This window comes from Triplophysa dalaica, chromosome 23 (assembly GCF_015846415.1).
Source record: "Triplophysa dalaica isolate WHDGS20190420 chromosome 23, ASM1584641v1, whole genome shotgun sequence".
Taxonomy (NCBI): domain Eukaryota; kingdom Metazoa; phylum Chordata; class Actinopteri; order Cypriniformes; family Nemacheilidae; genus Triplophysa; species Triplophysa dalaica.
The window spans coordinates 9,228,377-9,248,209 of NC_079564.1; the positions used below are offsets into that span (position 1 = coordinate 9,228,377).

The 19,833-nt window shown below is 36.3% G+C and overlaps 1 protein-coding gene across 1 annotated transcript in view; it reads left to right on the forward strand.

The window, feature by feature from the left end:
- pou6f2 (POU class 6 homeobox 2) overlaps nucleotides 1–19,833 on the forward strand; it is an 85,820-nt gene that overhangs the window by 15,045 nt on the left and 50,942 nt on the right. Inside the window, exons 2-3 of the mRNA XM_056738830.1 lie at nucleotides 4,592–4,689; nucleotides 9,194–9,416. Coding sequence (XP_056594808.1) covers nucleotides 4,592–4,689; nucleotides 9,194–9,416 — 321 coding nt within the window. The remainder of the gene's footprint in view (nucleotides 1–4,591; nucleotides 4,690–9,193; nucleotides 9,417–19,833) is intronic.

Sequence of the window (19,833 nt, forward strand, 5' to 3'; positions counted from 1 at the left end):
GGCCAAAACAAATTTGGACTTGGTCATTTTTTGATATAGTTTTTCCATTTGACTAACATTTTTTGAAGAATTTCAGTATTTGCTAATAAATTAGTACGGGTCATTATGTTATGAATAAAAGGCTCTGGGACTTTAAATAATCAAATGGGGTAAAGTTATTTGGATAATTTCTTTCATTAACACGTTCTCTGATAAAAATGCATAGTATAATGCAGGAAGTTGCTTTGGATAAAAGCATCTGCCAAATGCATAAATGTAAAAATGTATGTCAACGTAAATAAATAACTTCTATCTTTTATAAATAAGATGTTGAAAAGACTTCAACATATCCATGAGCAATGGCTCCCAAAAGTGTATTTAGAATGACAAACTTTATTCTTCACTAACATTTTATCTAAGAAAGTTTCAAAGAAATAAAACACAAGCAAACATTGAGATGCTCTGGAATTGCTCATACATCACACATCTTCTTAAGAAGGCATATTAAAGAATGATTAAAAAAGATTGTCTCACGACCCCAAAAGAGCCATTACAACTCTTATTATCGTTCTTCAAGCTGTTATGAAATTATCATGCAAAATATATACCGGTATGCTGTATATGGCCTGCACATATTTAACGGCACCATTCAAAGTTATTTAGTCCTACCCCTCTGTTGGAGTTTTTATAATAAAGCGGGTGAACTCTGATCTTGTGGTGTCTTCGCTGCTTTATCAAAGCTGGCAATCCGGACATCAGCGGGTGGTGTTTTATCAAGGTCTGTGCTGCATGTAAACTGCTGTTGATAGTGCCAGATTGAGAATGTTACCAATTAAACAGCATCAGACCACAGCCCAGCTGCATAAAATGCTTAGACTAGTCTTACAAGTTAGTCATATATATTTTTTCTTCAGGATTGGTCATAACTTCTATAAATAAGTTATATATAATGGTACAACGGTCGGTAACACTTCAGTATAGGGGGCAATTCTCACTATTAACTAGTTGTTAATAGCATGCCTATTATTGGCACGTTGGCTGTTTATTAGTGCTTATAAAGCATATATTCTGCATGATCATACTCTACATCCCAAATCCTACCCCATACCTTTACTTAACAACTACCATATTAACTATTAATAAGCACAAATTAAGAGTTTATTTATTTATTTATTGGTTTGTTAATAGCGAGAATTGCCCCCTATACTGAAGTGTTACCAAATGGTCTAAATGAAATCTGAAAAGTAAGACTTATTAGTCCTAACTAATTGCTAGTCATTGAGACTAGTTGTTAAGACACAGTCTTAAATTGCCTGCAACTGGCCTCAGACCAGGCCACCTCTTTCTGCATCTATACTGGTCCATCCGTACGGGAGGATGTGCGAAACTTTCACAAATATACTCAATTATCGATAACTTTATGAATAAGTGAGCGAGTCTGAGTGTCGGTAATGGAGCAGAGAGGTTTGATAAGTGGTTTCTGAGGGATATTGAGCACTATAAATCTTTCAACCTTGAGAATATGCTATTTTTCTTTTGTTTGTGAAACATCCACAGACCTTTAAATCCAAACAATAACTAGTTCTAGCAGTCCAGCTGCTACTAAACATGCCCTTTAGTTTGGTGGAAGAAAGGGAATCTGTGTCTGAATCAGTGCTTTAGACGTTGATATCCTCCGCGCTCATAAGGTAATCCACTTAAAGCGCAGGCTGTTTTAATAAACAGTTTTACCGGACAATGAGATTGGTTAATGGGGGTGAATGGCTTTTGATAATCCCTATCAACCCCTCCCATCAATTTCTCCTTCAGTTTTTTAATTTCATTGCAGAGAGTGAAAAAACAAACGGGACCCCCAAGAGATGAGGGGCCCGTACATTTATTCATATCGATCCCACCCCTCATTCAACTAAAACGTGTTAACTTTACTGTTATTTGCAAGGGGATCAAGCATTCCCCTCTCATCCATTAAAAGGCGCGTGTGGTTCGATAGGCTGAGATTAGCAGGTACTCATAGAGGCAATACATTATTCACAACAGTACCAGACGCATCATTGCGTGAAAAAAGCATTATTTATAAATGATACTGTCATGTGCACTGTCAATGCAATTCTGCTCATCAATTATACAGTGCAGTGATTCCTTTGATTAGAAGGGGATTCGGCTTTGTTTTCATTTTTGATATTGAGCTTTTGTACAACATTATGAAAGCCGACACGGTAGATTTTCCTTTGATGTTTGTCATTTGCCAAACTTTGAGGAGAACAAGGCATTTCGGATGTTCATTAGGTCCTAGATAGCTGTCGCTCTGCAGAAACATCATATACAAGACTAAACAACACTGATAATATATGATTGTCTTACAATACTGGTGCTATTGTAAAACTTTGTTTGTTTTACTTTTTGATTTTTAATCACTTGTCAGTTTAACATTCTAACTGCAAAAGCAATGCGTTGCGCTGCTTCTAAATCAACATGTCTTAAATATGAAATCAGATGTAAGCAGCTAAAGAAATTTTGTTTGATGCTCAAACACATGAATACAAGCCCAACAAAGCCCCTACCTTACGCAAAGAAAATGTTCCTATATATTGACTGCCATTATATTAAATCAATTAACGTTTGTTTAATAATATATGGAATAATACGTTGTTAATGTATTACAATATTAAAACTTATTGAATAAAACAGAAGAAATTGAGACTTTTCATTGGTTGAAATAGTGCTGATTAATCGCATCCAGAATAAAAGCTTGTGTTTACATAATAAAATATGTGTGTGCACATTTATTTTGTATTTATAAACACATATACGTGCACAGACATATTTAGTAAATATATTCATATTTATATATAATTTAATTAGATATAAACATTTATTTTTATATTTTTTCTAAAACATATACATGTATGTGTTTATAAATGCAAACTTAATATGTACAGTACACAGACATATATTATGTAAACACAAACTTTTATTCTGCATGCGATTAATCTCGACTATTCGTGGAACAGCCCTAAAGTATAAGCACTTAGTTCCAGTATATGGAAATACATACACATACATATTTATTCCCATAGATTTTTGTTTTGTAAGGGTTCAAACCCTCCATTACATAATTTCATTTTTGAGTCTTATACTGTGAGACAAATTTTCTATTGACTCTATTTCCCTGGTTCGATTGTCCTCTCAAGCAAGATTTATGTTTGTTCAGACGTTGATGGGGAACCAAAACTAACTAATTGGAAGTTTGTTGTGTTTACAAACGCACATAGAAGTCAAACAGCAGTGCATATAAAGGTTCCTCAGGTAAACGCTCATCAGCAGATGTTCTTCATGAGTGTGCGGTGTAGTCTGATTATAAACTCTTTTATTAGATTTAGTGTGAAAGATTAGGGCCAGGGAGACAGGTTTTTAGCCTCTAGTGATCTCTGGATCGACGAGGATATGTTACCATGGTGATCCATAGAGAACACCATATCAGACAAGAACCATTAAAGTCAGTTGCTTTTTTTGGTCATCACATATTCGCAGATGTTAAATGTAACAAGTGTAAGAGCAGAAACAGTGAAAAATAGGTTATAAAATGATTGAAAGTAAGTTTTCTATCAATATTTGTTTTAATCCATATGAATTAATCAATCTTCTGGGTCGGTTCAAGTTGCGAAGCAGTCCCATAATCAATAGAAATGAATACATATATCTATTTTAATCCTTCATGCTTTCTGTGGTACATTGCTAGCAAATGGCGTTAACTTTTGTGCGTATGGTACAACATATAAAAACACTTACTTTTCACAGAAATTAGGTCTTGCAATGAAAATAATAAATATGAGTTCAATTTAATATAACACATATAAAATTTGGTTACTAAATATGCCTTTTCATTTTGTTTCAATACGATAAAGTTTATTGTGTTCAGAGCATAAGATCGTACATGAAAAGAACATTACATGTGTCTGCCTTCATAGGTCCGCCCTTAAAAATAACAAACACTTACTTTGAAATGGATTAGTTTGATCCACGTTGTTGCTCCTCTTATTTACACATCTAGGACTAGGAACACAATTTTTTCAACACACACAAAACCGACATCTACCAAATATTTACAATAAAAATGGTTTTGGTGAAGTTCAGAAACCACTTACTGCGCCTTTAATACAAAATGCTCTTTCAATATTTTTGTACCTTAAAGACTTCCTAAAACACAGAAATTTCTCCACTTGGCACTGTGTTTGTGTGCAGGTGTTTAAGCATGTCAACACATCTGCGGAGGGATCGGGCATGTAAATTGATGTGCGGTTCGAGTCTCTGCATTAAGGAGACATTCTGACACGTATAAAACAGTGCTGATGTGTGTTTAACAGAGAACGCATGGTGCGCAGACTCTTATTGCTGGAACACTTTACTGCGGCAGTTACACAGCACCCTGTTGAGGACTCACTGCTTACACAGCGTGATGCTGTCTCTGTTTGTGCGCGCATTTCCGGGAGGGAAAAATTGGAAATGGTTCACGTCTGTATTGTGTGAGGGAATTTTTTAAAGGACGGTTTGAAGAATGGATAAATCTCTCTCTCTCTCTCTCTCTCTCTCTATCTCTCTCTCTGTCTTTCAGGTGGGCGAGGTGGTTCAGTTATGTCTGATGCAAGTAGCAGTCCAACAGAACATGGTCATATGGGTCAGACTCACCCCACATACCCTGTTGGGCCACAGGTAAGAATCAAAAGCACACACACGTTTATTTGACTGTCTTAATGGGGACGTGTCATAGATTTCTTTTGTTTTATACTGACCTGGTATTTTCTGTCCTTTACCCCTAACAACACTCCTAAAGCTAGCCCTAACAGACACTGTTTAGCATTTTTACAATCTCAAATTAGCCCAAGATGGAAGCCACACTTGTACACCTGTGCACACATTCACACATACACTATCTTTTACCTTCAAAAGACAACAAATAGTATTTGCTACCTGCACATTCCAGGTGAAACAAGTTTATTTTCTTATTTAGAGTATAATTTCATTTAAAAAATAATCGCATATATCCATTTTGATAAAAAAATAGCTGTAGTTTCCTCAAAATTCATTAATCATTTACAAAAGTTTGTGTTACAAATTCTATAAATCATTTTTCTTTTAGGGAGAATTTCTCAGCCAAATTTGTGATTAATTTGCCATTAATTTGATTAATTAATCGCCACAGATAGTAATTAATTAGATTAAACATTTTAATCGGGTCACAGCCATAATTTTAGCAATAAATTTAACATGAAATGCAATATGTTATTTTCCTAAAACATGTCCTCTGCACATTACTTCAGATAAAAAAGTTGTTTATATTATCTGTTTCTCTCAAATTATTTCCGTTGATGTCACTTAGGCCTCGTAGGCTATTTGGCTATGTTAACCAATAGAAAACAGCTACCCTTGATGTTTTAGGCGCATTCTGTCATCCTATATTTCTATTGAATAGGCTGTTCTATTATGAAACGCATCAAGTTAAAGTAAAACGATTTGCGACTAAAATTCAAGAGGACACCATTCCTGTTAACACATCTCAATGATGGAAAACAATGCAAGCACACACTCAACCAATCGTGTTTTTTTTCTAAGCCGATCAGACAAACAAGCTCTTTCAGAAGAAGGAGAAGGATCATTGTCTGTTGCCGTATCCAGTCTAACATGCAGCAGCAATGTCTAAACTCCTGTCTTGTCGTTCCCTTGAGCTCTGTCTTAATAGATGAACGCTGTCAGGACAGTCCCATAGAAACAAACACTTTTCAGCCACACTGCTCTTTCCCTATGCCACGGCCAATTCCCTTGTTTCTGGATCAATATGTTTTGATGGATTCTCACTCTAGAGACGGATATTGTGTGCACTGCCATTACATACCCGGATCAGTAAGAGGGCAGTTAGCCCAACATGGGTCCAACTCTTTTCTGGGCCTCTGGCTTCACACCACTATCAGTCTGAATAGGCGTAATCTTTCAGTGCTTCCTCCGCTGGGCCGATCGCTCTGTTCTTCTTATTAGAAAGAGGGATTGAGGGTTTGGGAAAATGGAAGCCAGATTAAGAAGGTACTGCGTGTTGCTTTGGAGTTATACTTGAGCACATGAAAATGTAGTGTTGATTGTGCGAAAGTTGGTATCGGGAAATTTTTAATATTTTAACTTGAATAATTCTTTTCTACTTTTACACCTTGGATTTAGTAATCAAACAAAATAGAAAAAAAACGTACCTTTTGTTATACATTTTTGTATCTTTGGCAATGTTAGTGAAAGTTTTACTTCAGTTTACATACTTGCAATACAATACAATTTTCCTAGGGATTATATACCCAAAAATGAAAATTATAGCACCGTTTAATCACCCTCAAATTAAACTTAATCTTTATAAAAAAAAAAGAATTTTGTTAAACACATAAAAAAACAATATTTTGAAGAATATGGGAAACTAAATAGTTGTGGGCCTCCATTGACAGCCATAGTAATGTTTGTCCTTTCTATTTTTTGAAAACCATGGTCATAGTTTCTTTGAGGTATAACTATCATTGTAACAAATGCAAATTATTCAGTAATTCAAGTGCCATTGCATTGCAATGCCATTGCATGTGTGCAATATATATATATATATATATATATATACAGTATATATATATTCATGTAAGGCATGCCCATTATTTATATATTGAATATAACATGTAGTTATTTTGTCCCTTTTTGTGCATTCTTGCAGAAAAAAAGTATACTGTTACATGCACAATGAGAAAATACAAGATCTTTAACAACACTCTTCATTCTGTAAAAGTCATTCGTTTGTTTTTGTCCTAAAGATTCCCTTAATGTCGTAGAATAATGTATTTGTTTTATGGAAATGGCCATTTAAAGAGCAGCGAGATGCTGGCGTGACTTAAACCGCCCAAGGGTATTGTGAGTGAAGAGTTGTTCAGCCATTTAAAAGTGTGTTTTGATCCTGGGGGATCCCATTTCACAGACACGCTGGGGTTCGGATCAGTTTGTTGGTTGCCTTGTCGCTTAGAGAGAGGGCTGATGGGAAAACGGTGTGAGCCATTAGTGAATCTAACACGAAAAAGGAGAGCGAGAGAGAGTTGGAGAGGACAACAGGTTTTCATGCTGAGTCAAAGGGTATATGGACTCCCATGATTCCTTGCACAGAGATCCTGCTGGACACAAGCCGTTCAACCGGTTCTCCATTTTATACGGCTTAAAACACAAAAACAAAACAAATAGAGATTGGTAAAAGCCGGGGAAAATAAATATTGATCCTTTGTGTAGGGAACGCTGGATAAAAACAGATATACAGTAACTCAAGAATGTATTTGTACATTATAGCAACACTTAAAAATGTATGTTCCATTATAACAAATAACAAACAACATTTTAGGGGTACATTGGTTTGTTAAAGTTCGATAAACCTTAAATTGGACGTGTGTATTCTCAGCTCTTCGAGAATACATCTATAATACAGAATCTACATAAAAAAGCATAACAAAGTACTGCAATGACATTTACTTTGAGACTGAGATGCGATGCTGGCAGATCGTTGTTATGTGCCTCAAAAACCCAACATCGTGCACACTTAAAACAGCAAGATTAAGCACATGTCACACTGGTTTGTCAGAGGTCTTTGTTGTCATCCTTTGAGTGCTTAATTGATTTTTTTGCATTCTTTATTTCAATGTTCAAAGTGAAATGACAATTGGCATCTTGAAGTATGTTCTGTTAAAAAGATTTCTTCTATATGACAAATTTCTTTTGTCTGTTTGTATTTCATTTAAAATACTGTTGTTCTGGGCTCATTAGTTTGTGATTAAAAATGGCATCAAAATGTTTGTTGTAAATTAAATAAAATAGCAATGAAAGAAGGCATACAAAAATAAAATCAGCGGAGCTTTGCACAGTGGAAATGTTTCGTTTACCTTCAATTCAACAAACATAAACGAATTACAAAACATTCTTTATTCCTTTGAAAGATTTTGTCTCATTATTCATTTCTATGTGATGTCAGTTCATTCATGATTTAGAAATGGATGTCAAAATGTCAGTCAACAAAAGCAGTGTTGGCAACCTTGTAGTTTACATCTCTTCTTAATATTTTAAACGAAATTATTATTTCATACTTTACGTTCCTCCAAACACAGATTTCATAGCGATATTTTGTAAAATGTATCTTTCCATAACAACTACAGTAAATATATACATTTATTGTCGAAGCCGATTGTAGAGTGGTTTGTACTCGGACATATGGTGTCGGTGCGACCCGGGCGACCCGAGTTTGAATCTCGGCTCGTGGTCCTTTCCCCGACCCCACCCCCTCTCTCTTCCACTTTGCTTCCTGTCCTCTCTGAAATAATTGTCTCTGCCAAAAAATGCACGTAAAAAAGTACACTTATTCATTGCGATGAACAATTTAAATGTTATTTAATCATTTAGATACTAATACATTGACGTTTTTACACGTTTAAGCAAACCATTCTTTGTTTTTTGTAGAGATGCACCAATACTAAATTTCTCCACCGATACCGACAGCCGATTATTAGAGTGATATCTGCTAATGCTGATTCTGAAGATTTAATTAATATTTCGTAACCTTCTATATGTTATTAATGTAATATAATATATATTTTAAAAATGGCTTTTAGGGACCGAAACCGGTTATTGGCCGATATATCGGTGCATCTCTAGATTTAAGTGACATGAACTGACGTGAGGGTACAATGTAAGGTCCCTGGAGGGTTGGATAAGTCTGATTCACAAACTCTTAGAGGAAACAGCATCTGAATTGTTGTACTTGAGTTGAAAGTCCCTATTCTGTGATTCCCAAACAAAGTACCCATATTACCCTCAAAAAACTGTAATAAATGAAAATGTATCCGTTTGTTTTTGTGAGTGAGAGAGAGAGAAAAATAAATTGCTTACTGTTGAGAAAGAGGAGACAGCTGTCTGGTAGATCTCAAAATTGTATCACAGATTGTTTTTTGTATAAAGGGTAACAGTGCTTAAAACCAGTGACTCAAAATAATAATGCACTGATCCCCTCTGAGAAAGTTCCGGGATTGAGAAAAAAAATTTTTTATGTCCAGTGCATCAATGTTAAAATTTCTGTTGAAGAGATTTTTGTTTAAGAATAAAGAGAGGAAAAAAAATCATGCACAATTCTTAAACGTTCTGTTAATTCTCACGTTTTATCTTTCAGTCTTTACTTGTGGCTCAGCAGCTGGCATCGGCTGTTAGTGGAGTGATGTCTGGAGGAGCTCCGGGACTCAATCAGCCAATTCTGATCCCCTTTAATGCCGGTGGGCATCTGGGTGGGCAGCAGGGCCTTGTTCTCTCTCTACCCACTGCTGCCAACATACAGGGTCTGGTGGCAGCCGCAGCTGCTGGTGGCCTCATGACGCTCCCTCTACAGAACCTGCAAGGTAAGAGTCTCGTCTGATACAGTGTGTTTGTATATAGTATCCTTATTTGGTTCTTGAATTTGAAAATAAGAGCGTAATGTTTTTCTAAAAGGAAAAGTTAATCTCAAAATTGTGTTATTTTTTACAAATAAAAGAGAAAAAGAGTGCAAGTCTGCGTCTGCTTGTAAACAGAGAGTTGTTGTTATTTTTGTTTGGTTTTCTCACATAAAGTATTCTCGTCGCTTCAAAAAATTCAATTGAGCCACTTTTGCTTTAAGTTCTGAATAATAATAATAATTCAGAAATGTGTCCAAATGTGTTCGATACACAAGACACTTAATGTTATAACAGTTGTTTTTGGAAGTCACTAAAGAGGTGCAGTCCCAAGGTACCATTACCCAACACAAACACAGCATGTGTTTAAGAAACGGGCTTTAAGTGAGAACGGAGGAGAAAATCTAGGCGGGGAAAGTAGTTCGCGTTCATTACAGGTCAACGTTTTGCAACGAAGCGCAAAAGCACTTTATGGCTCTTTCTTCTTTCAGTAGGATTATTCACAAGCAAGCTTGTGTCTTCTCCACTGTATCTCCATTACTGCTCCTCCCTCTGTCCACGCGTCCGTACTTCTTCTTTGCCTTTTAAACTTTAATGCACAAATGTTCTCTTTTGATCATAGTTGTAAATGGTTTTCATTTTAATGTTTAAAACATTGTCTCTTTTATACCATTAGATTGAGGGGTGGAAGGGGAAACCGTCCGTCATAAATCTTAGATGAGGTGCCTTCACTAATGCCTGACTAAAAAATCATAGGTTATAAATTTGAGTGCATGTAAAATAGCACGTTTTCCTTTTCGAGGTAGGAGGCCGGAGATTAAAATAATGCATGGGCAGGAAAAAAGTTGCCCTAAAGTGAAGAGATGGATGGAGAGATGGATAAAATCGCGGGATGAAGAGGGAAAAGATACCTCTAATGGACACAAGCATGCATAAATAACAACACGGATGGGCTTTTAATAAACACTCGCATGGGCAAAATAAATATCTAAAATATTCCCCAGTCCATCCAGAATTTCTTCAGTCACGATAATGTGCCTGTGGGGCTTGTCCTACCTTTCTGGAACTCTAAATTAGAGGTAGAAAGAGGTTACTGGATATGTTTAGTACATTGGCGCAACACAAATGGTATTGATGGTCTCTCCTTAACTTCTGGTTACATCGTTTTTAAGCCTTGTGAGAAAAAATGTCAAAAAAGTTTGTTGTTTCTAATTTCTGATTTGTTTAATATTCAATTTAGGGGGAACTTTTTTGTACACTACTGTGGGGTATAAAGGGCACAAATTGAAATGTCACACAAGAGTCCATATCGCTGACCACATTTAATTTAATGTCAAGTCTAAAATTAAAATGTAAATCTTTTGAACAGTTTGATGCATTAACGGTTGTTACTTTACTTATTAACCAAACCTAAAGTAAATAAATATTAGATTTTTTGTATAAACCTTTTTTGTAATAGAAATGCAAAATAAAGTGATTTATACTTTATGTTAGAACATCCCCGAGCATTTAAAGTGACAATTCTTCAATTGTTTACTCATACTTTTCTTCTGCAGAACACAAATGAAGACATTTTAATGAATGTTGGTAACCAAACAGCATTGGCCCCCTATTGAATCCCTTCTATGGACACAAAACCCCATTTCTCAAAAAATCCTCTTTCTTTGTTCCACAGAAGAGGGAGTCTCATACAGGTTTTGAACCACATCAAGTTAAATAAAGCATAAGAAAATTGTATTTTTTTGTAATTGCACAAATTTTTAATATTGATATATTGTCGAAGGTGCAAATACAGAGAGACCGTAATCTAGCCAGGCTTAATAAAAAGTAACAAAAAATTAAATCATAACCTCTGGTCTGAGAGGGCATGTGTCACACATGTCACGTGACATTAAATAATATAACTGTGTCCGCTCTCACTACAGCCAATCACAAACTCCCACAATCCCTCCCAATCCTGCTCTGTCATCCCCTCCGTTGACGGAGAGGTGCTGTCACACCACTTCTGCCAGTCGGCCTTAGTTGAGCCCCAGGCCTGATTAATCACAACCTGATAAGATCTCCACCTCCGCCAACCAAAAACAACACAAGTGTTCGTATACTATATGTTCAAATTAATTTTAATTTTTGTTAGGATTAGCTGAAGCGGACCACTTAAATCTGTTTTAATTTAGTAGTCACACCACTGAGGTTTCTCTGTCGACCTTTACTCTTTTTTTATAAAAGATAAGCACACAAAGAAATGCATATATGACACATACACACAATAACACAGTGTTAATGCAATAGTTCATGTAGACATGATAACTGCATTGATGTGACCGTCCACTTCTGGTACACAGAAGTCTCACAGCATCTCGGCACTGATGAATGGTCGTCACGGCGACTGGGCAGCTTCATAAAGTTCGGCACGGTCGTCTAAATAAAAGCCAGCGCTTGCGTTACCCGGTGCTCATTTTAAACCCTGGCGCCGCTCTAGCTTGTTATTTTGTCAGGAAGATTAATGTCTGGACATGTCAAGTAAAGAAAGTAAATTGAACACCATGTGTACGATTCCAGCCGTATCTTGAATAGAATATGAATCAGCCTCATGTTTGTTTGTCCATCTGTTTGTAAACTCGGCGTCGTAGAATCAAGAACGTAATGGAAACTATAACCTGCACATACGCGAGGTGAGGTGAGAGTCAGTTTGCTGTGACTTTTTCGCGGGCCACAAATAACATTGTTTGATTCCGAATTGATGTGAAACTTAATGATATGATTTCGCTCTTTTGAAAATTACAAATCCCTCTGTTCTGCGTTCCATCTGTATTCTGTCTCATAACAAAGCAAATGACAGAATCTACATCTTCTCACATCAAAGCGTCTTTCAATAAGGTGCGGAACGAAAATAACATCTACGGGGTTGCTCATCATCTCGGAAACCCTCAAAACAGGCTTCTCACGAAAAACATAAGGGTAACCGTCAGATCATGAAATAACTGTCTTTTCATGACCCATGTAAAGGCTTTTCGGAAACAGCCTTGTAATACGCCTTATTTTCCCTAAAGAGACGTAAGGCAAATGAAAGATCAGCGCTACATTGTCAGCCTACTTTGAGTTAATGCAGAACAAATGTATACTTGGACTCTTTCATATTCATATTGTAAGCTGCCTGTTCGGAGCACATCAGAACCTGCAGTGTAGCGTGTAGGGGATGAGCTGGAGGGGGTGGGTAGTGATCGTGGAGTGCATTCTCTTTGCAGGAAACATAAAACGGCACTCGGGGATGAGGAGTAATTGCCTGCGTTTCCCTGCGCTCGTAGGCTAATGAGAAGCCGTGTTAGCTCTAATCACAATACCGCTCCTCTTGTCTCAATAAAAGAGCATTTGTTGTCTCGCAGGAATTGCTCTCTTGTCTTATCGGGGCAAGTCTTTAGATTGAGTACTGACACAGTCGCGCGAACTCGAAGCCGCTTACTCAGTCTAGCTGAAAGTAGCCGACTCAAATAGAAACTTTAAACCTTAAGGGTGATAAAGTTTACAAGACAATGGAAAGCTCATAATTTGCTAGCGACGTGTTTGTAACTACGAACTGTCGCTGTATTAAAGAAAGATAATTTGAGAAAGTTTGGTTATACAGTCAATACTTGCCGAAGGAAGGCAATTCTGTTGCAGCTAATGGTGCAGCTCTTTATTCGTTTTATGAGTTTATAAGTCTCCCGACAAGCTGGTAAAGATCGAGACACTTTATAAACTTTATAACATCTGCTGTCCGTGCTGCTGAAGTGCACTGTTTGTGTACGGTGTAGACATCATTAAATGATACTCCATTATGAGTTCATAAAAGGAGAAGGTAGAGAGAGACAGGGAGATTTATTGTAACCCGCATTTATTTGTTTGTGTGGTATCAAAATAAATGGATAAAAACATTGTGAGTCATATGTTTAAATAGTATGACGGCAAATTGTTTTGAGTCATTGAAAAGTTTTGTACCAAGAATGTATTAATGTGTCGTTGTAAAGTTGGACTTCGCCTCACATCATTTTAACCAATTTACTTATTTTGAGTTAAACTGAGCGAAGGTCTTAAGTGATAAGGTCTGGTGATAAGCTATTGAAAATAAGTGTTTATCTTAACACACTTATAATGTCTATGGACCAAAAAATTCAATAAACCTACAGACAGAAGACGTTAACATAATACTAGTAAGGAAAAATCATGATTCTTAACTGTTTTCATTTATATAAATTTAGTTAACTCAAGGATACTCTCAAGAATCTTTAAAAGACAATTCAAGTTACAAGAATTACATTGTTAATGTTATGCTTTTTTTATGCATTGTTAATGCATAACCTGAAGTTCATCCATCTGGAATGTATATAGAAATGTATATGAACTGACAGCTTAAATAACACACATGCTTTCTACAGATGAGTAAATATAAATCATTGTTTAAAGACAAATTTATACTTTATGATTCTGCTTTAAACTCCATTCAGAATGCCTTAGAGTTTTTGTTATTTGACAACATATGACACAGATTGAATTCGTTCAGGCTTTTTATAAACAATACATCATTGGACACGCATTGTTAATACAAATGGTGAGCAGCCATTCAAATTTTTCCATTGTAACATTACACAAATAAACAAAAGATGAAAAGAAGAAAAAAACCTCCATAAACTGATACATTATCAAGTTTTGGAAATGTCTGTCCTGTCTGGTTCTCTGTTAGTTTCATAAGCGTTTTCTTAACAGTCATAAAGCACACTTCAAATGGAAAAGTATACAAATTATGTTTTTTATAAAATAAGTAAAACAAAACCAAACATGAGGTTATCTCCGTTAACCATTGAATTGCTGCAGGACAATGACATGCTAAGCCTCCAAGAGAGACAGATTTAGTATCAGTCCTTAATGTTTTGTGACATTTGAATTTGGTAAATGTAGATGTATTGTAGCTTGAAATCAAGAGGTATCGCTTTACCCATAACCTGACCTGTTATCGCTAGAATTTTTGCCTACCTTTAGACTTTAAATGTAAAAAATGGATCTTATCTTTTACTCTGTACTCTCTCAGGTTAGCTATTCCTTACCACTATAACTTCCGCATTATCCTTTAATGTTTTAAGTCTGAGGGAGTTGTAAGAGACAGAGAGACTCCTATTAAATAAATAAGAGTGATAAAATTGCTGAAGCCCTCATACATTTCAAAGCTAATGTGACTAGCAATGAGCTAGCAGCACCTGCACACAGACAGCAGTGGTAATTTGATTGATTTGTTTTGACAGGAGCAGAGTAATTGAGAGTGAGAGGTTGTGTATGTGTGTGAGGGGGTTACACCACATGTTCTTCAAGGCAATCCGGAAAAAGACAAAGATTCTCATCTCCCATGCTCTTTGGATATCGTTCCGTTTTCTTTTATTTCCCTGTGAGCGTGATGCTGGTTGACTGCATGTGACAGCGGGTTAGCCACAAAAATAACACAAATGGTAATGTACACACACGCACACGGGGAGGTTGGCCCACACGTATCCCGGCACAAGAACAGAAACGTTGTAAAGGTTAAACATCACACAAATACAAATACATTTTCGAACATCACATTCAATATAAACATCAGCATTTGCAGAATGTTAAAAAAGCGTTTTAATAGCATTGCTTAGCCACTTTGAAAATAATGAAAAAATAAACAATTACTTTTGCAAGAGCTTAGTAAAAATACAACTTTTCAAATCAAGAAATGTACATTTTGAATCTTAAGGATATCTTTCAGTTTGCAGGTGCTGGTGCTTTTGGAAGATGGTTGCGTGACAGTTTTTGATGTCACAACAAAAACAACACATAGCCTTTCACATATTTTACTTTGTGTGTTTGTAACACAGCTTTTTAGGTTTCACATAAAACAAAGAAAACTAACATTGTTTTTTAAACCTTTTTAATCATAGTTATCATCAGCATTTATTCATTGGTACTGTACATATCATTTCTCTCAATATGATTATTGATGACTTCATCTCGCTATGTGAAACCAGCTCCAGCTTCACCGGTCCTGCGTGTAAAACGTTAAGGGCGTGGAATGTCCTTCGAGTGTCAGGTAAAATCGCGCTGTTAATGTTTGACACATCGGTGGCGTTTGTCATCTTGAAACGGCTTCACCAGCTGTCTGTCCTGCCACATGCTGTTCTGTCCTCCATGACTGGTGGCACTGTCAACTGTGAAAAGAGAAACATCCTCAGAGAGAGCGGGTGTGAAGAAAGATTGGAAAAGACAATAATAATGGTAATCGGATATGGCTTTGTCCGATTCGATCGGGAAGGCCACATCACTTCGGCCCTCCCGCGGTTGCAACGTATAAGACACGCACACTCCGTCTAAGCCGAGACCCGGGACGCGCAGGCCTATATATACAGTATGGCTCTGTGATTCTGCCGGGATTTAGCTTCCCTCCGCTCATCCATGTTCGATACATATTTTATGGTAATTGCATCAGTCTGCAAATAATTGGGAAGTGCCAGTAATGTTTTTTAAAGGAGTGAACTGGCAGTTTTCTCGCGCGATGAAGAACTGGTGCAGAGAGGCCTGAAATAACTTAAGCCTCTCAAAACTAGCATTAAATTAAAGCTATCGTTTAGCGCTCGCTCCCACCTCGAACCCCCGCCCAGGCTAGAGCAACATCTGAAGCAAAGCCACGCGCTGGCGGAGTCCAGCCCTGCACCCATGCTCACTCAGATATGTAATGAATGAGTAGTTGGGTGTTGGAATAAGGGATCAACATACATCCCTCAAAGTGCTCAGGACATACCGGTGTAAAAACTGACGTAAAATGAGGTGAAAGAGCAAGCGGGAGAGTCCAAAAAGTATGAAATGATACACAAAACTAAATTTGGAAATTTGGATAGTGCTTCCCATGCAAAAGTCGCCATCGGGATGTTGTGTGGTTGCCATGGCAATTGCATAGCGATGACAAAGGTGGTCTGTGGGTTTTTGGGTGTTTCGGTTTGTTAAGATGTTGGTAGGTTGTAAGGGCAAGTCTGTTATAATCTGGTTTAAACTATTCTTACAATGTTTTTTTGATGTGCACATTTTCAGTAAGTTTAAATTGTTGGATCATATCAGAAAATTATATCACACATCTTATTTATATATAAATGTTTTATTCCAAACCAGAGTTATTAGAGTTTTGTTGTCAGATTTCTTGTATTCATATTTTAAATGAATTAATTTTATTTTTATTCATTTTAGGGTTATGTGCTTTTGTATTATTATTATTTATTAATTTATTTTTAAGTTTAAGTTTATTTAGTCTATAACTGAATTACGTTTTATATTTAAAATAAAACATTTAAAATTAGCTTTAAAATATTATTTTAATTAATTTAGATGTATATTATTTTAATTAATTTATAGGAATAGTATTTTGATTAATTTTAGTTGATTTTTTTAAGCAATTTTGTTTTGTTCAATTGTCATATTTTATTTATTCATTTATATATAATTCATTCTTGTTTATTTATAAGTTTAAGTAAATTCAGTTATTTTTTTATTTATTTTTTATTTTGAGTTCATTTTAGTGCCTCAGCTTAAGTTTATAATAGTTCATTGTATAGGCAACATTTCAAATTTTCACTTAGTTTTTCTAATAATATTTTGGATTAATGTTTTATTGGATTTCAGTTCCATAAATATTTTAGTAGTTTTAATTTTAGTACATTGTAATAATATTTTTTTTTTTGATGTGTCCCAAATGGCACAAAGACAGATAGCAAACATGTCGATCACTTATATATATTAAACAAGATCATTACATTAAAAGGTGTGAAGCCCTTGATGTTCATTGGTTCAAGGCAATCCAAGCTCTTCAGCACAAACCATCAGCATATTCCTTTACTAATTTTCAGTACCAACTCCCATATCTTATTAAACTTCCCTCATATAGACTATATTAATATAGATGCTTTTTTCACCGGATTTCTGATGTTGATCTCTGAAAATGGAAATTGATTAGTGATTTACATGGTCAGTGAGGGGAGCATAAACTGACGAAACATCTAAAATGAAATATTAGAGTCAGAGTAAGCAGGAGGAGAGAGAGAGAAAGAGATGGTAATCTAGGGGGACTGTTATTCCTGTCTGGATGAACTGGGAAGGGGTTTTTACATTTATCTGTGTTCTGCATGACTCGTAATGCTAATGGTAATTTCATGGAAGTGAAACAGAACGAAAATGGGGTTATCACACTTCACTGACAATGTGCGATTGTGTGCTGTCACAGGACCTCGTAAACCATATTTCATTCTTTTGTGAGTGTGTTTGTGCAATGCTTGTGTGTCTGCGACTTGCAGCTGAAACTTTCTAGCAATTTACTAAGAACTTAAGGTGTTGAAGAAACACGAAAGTATGTAAAATGATAATAATGATTTATATTTGTGGATGGAAGTGAGATGGAAGCTAAATATAATTTGGACTCGGAATGGTTTTATTTCATTTTAAGTGAAAACATCACACTTTTAAAAGCATTTCACCCCTCCGAGAAGTCAAAGCTCCGCATTGTTAAATCGCACTGGGAAGTTTTAAAGAAAATCATAAGGTGTAGGTGTCCGGAGGTATTTTGCTCTGCCCACTTACGACTCATTTCGTCGATAAAGTACAGTGAAATCTCCAAATGAAAACAAGTGTATTGAATGTCCAAAACAATCAATAGCAGCCTAGCAGCTTATCATTGTCGACTTACAAGCGAATCAATATAAAACCGACATGAATCCGGCTTCGTCATCACGGCCGTGCCTTGCAGTCAATATCTAAAGAATCAACCTATCAATACACATCACCTGGTGTTTTAATACAGGTGCGTACTTCTCTCGTCCTCTTTCGCTTAAGTCCCCACAGGAACGATTCAATACCCCATAAACTCGGCAAATGTATTTTAATAAGGATCGCTACGAGAGTCGATGGTGAGTGACACAGGATAAGTGTTTCATTTGTCATTTCATATCAGATGGAAAGCCTAAATATGAGAGGGTTTCGTATTTGACCCTTCGCTCGGGTGAAGGTCTGAATCTCAGATAACGGCAGCGGTCCTCCTCTCGAGGAAACACAAGCTCCTGTGGTGATTTCTGATGCGGCAGATGGTGTTGAAACCAAGCCTTTTTGGAAGCGACAGGCTGCTAAAAGCTATCTGCGGTTTCTAATTGCCGTCTCAGGCCCTAATTATATTAATTAATAGATGTGCTTTCTGGGGAAGGGGTTCGGATTCAAGGGTCTTCTGTAAGTGTTAAGAGGCCCTAAAAGGCCCCAGAGGAAGCCAGGGTGGTGTGTAATGGTCCCCGGGGGCTCCTTGCTGAGAACACAGCAGGCACATCAGAGTTGGATCATGTAGCGAGTAAGAGACCACAGGCGCAGGAGAAGAGCCGATATCGTCACAGTAAACTCTTACACAACTCTTCACAAACAGGGCCGAGTGTTGGACACTGTTTGGGGGGCAGGGTGAGAGACTAAAAGATCCTGACTTTTTGACTGGACTATTTTCTCCTCATTTATGTCTAGCTTTATTCATTTTAATACTTTTTTAATGTTTGTACTCTGTAAGGTACAGAAAGGACCATAAACATGTGCCATGAAAAAATATGATAATACCAATGTTTTTGGATATGTACCTGACATCACTGAATACAAATTCCATTGTATTTTTATAGCACAATTTGCCTTGTACTGTATACTATGGTACATGAATATGGTAGTCTTTCATTATGATATATTGTGTCATTTTTTGGAAAAGTGTATGTAAATAGTTTAGGTATACACTCTTAAAAATAAAGGTGCTTCATGATGCCATAAATGAACCTTTGTTGTTTAAATGGTACCATAAGGAACCTTTAACATCCAAAGAACCTTTCTGATTAACAAAAGGTTCTTTGTGACGAAAAAAGGTTCTTCGGATTAAAAAGGTAAGAAAGAGATGTTTTTTTAAAGATCTTTTACTGAATAGTTAACAAAAATGGTTCTTCTATGGCAGTGCTCAATCTTTTCATGCTCGCACTCCCATAAACACATTTAAAGAACTGGCGCCCCCCCCCTTACTGTACATTGAAGATAGATAAGATAATGTGTAAAGTATTTTAGATATAGTTTATACATGAGAGATAAGAGATTGATCTCAAGAAAGCTTTCCTGTATCTCAGTGGTAAGAGCATTGCGTAAACATGGCCAAGGTCATGGGTTCGATCCCAGGGAATTGCACATACTTAGAAACAAATGTATAGGATAATGCAATGGAAGTCGCTTTGGATAAAACCATCTGCCAAATGAATAAATGTAAATGTAAAAGACATCAGATTATAAATGTAACAACATGTAAAAACAAAAGAAATCACAGAAATGAATGGTTTCCATTGAAATACCA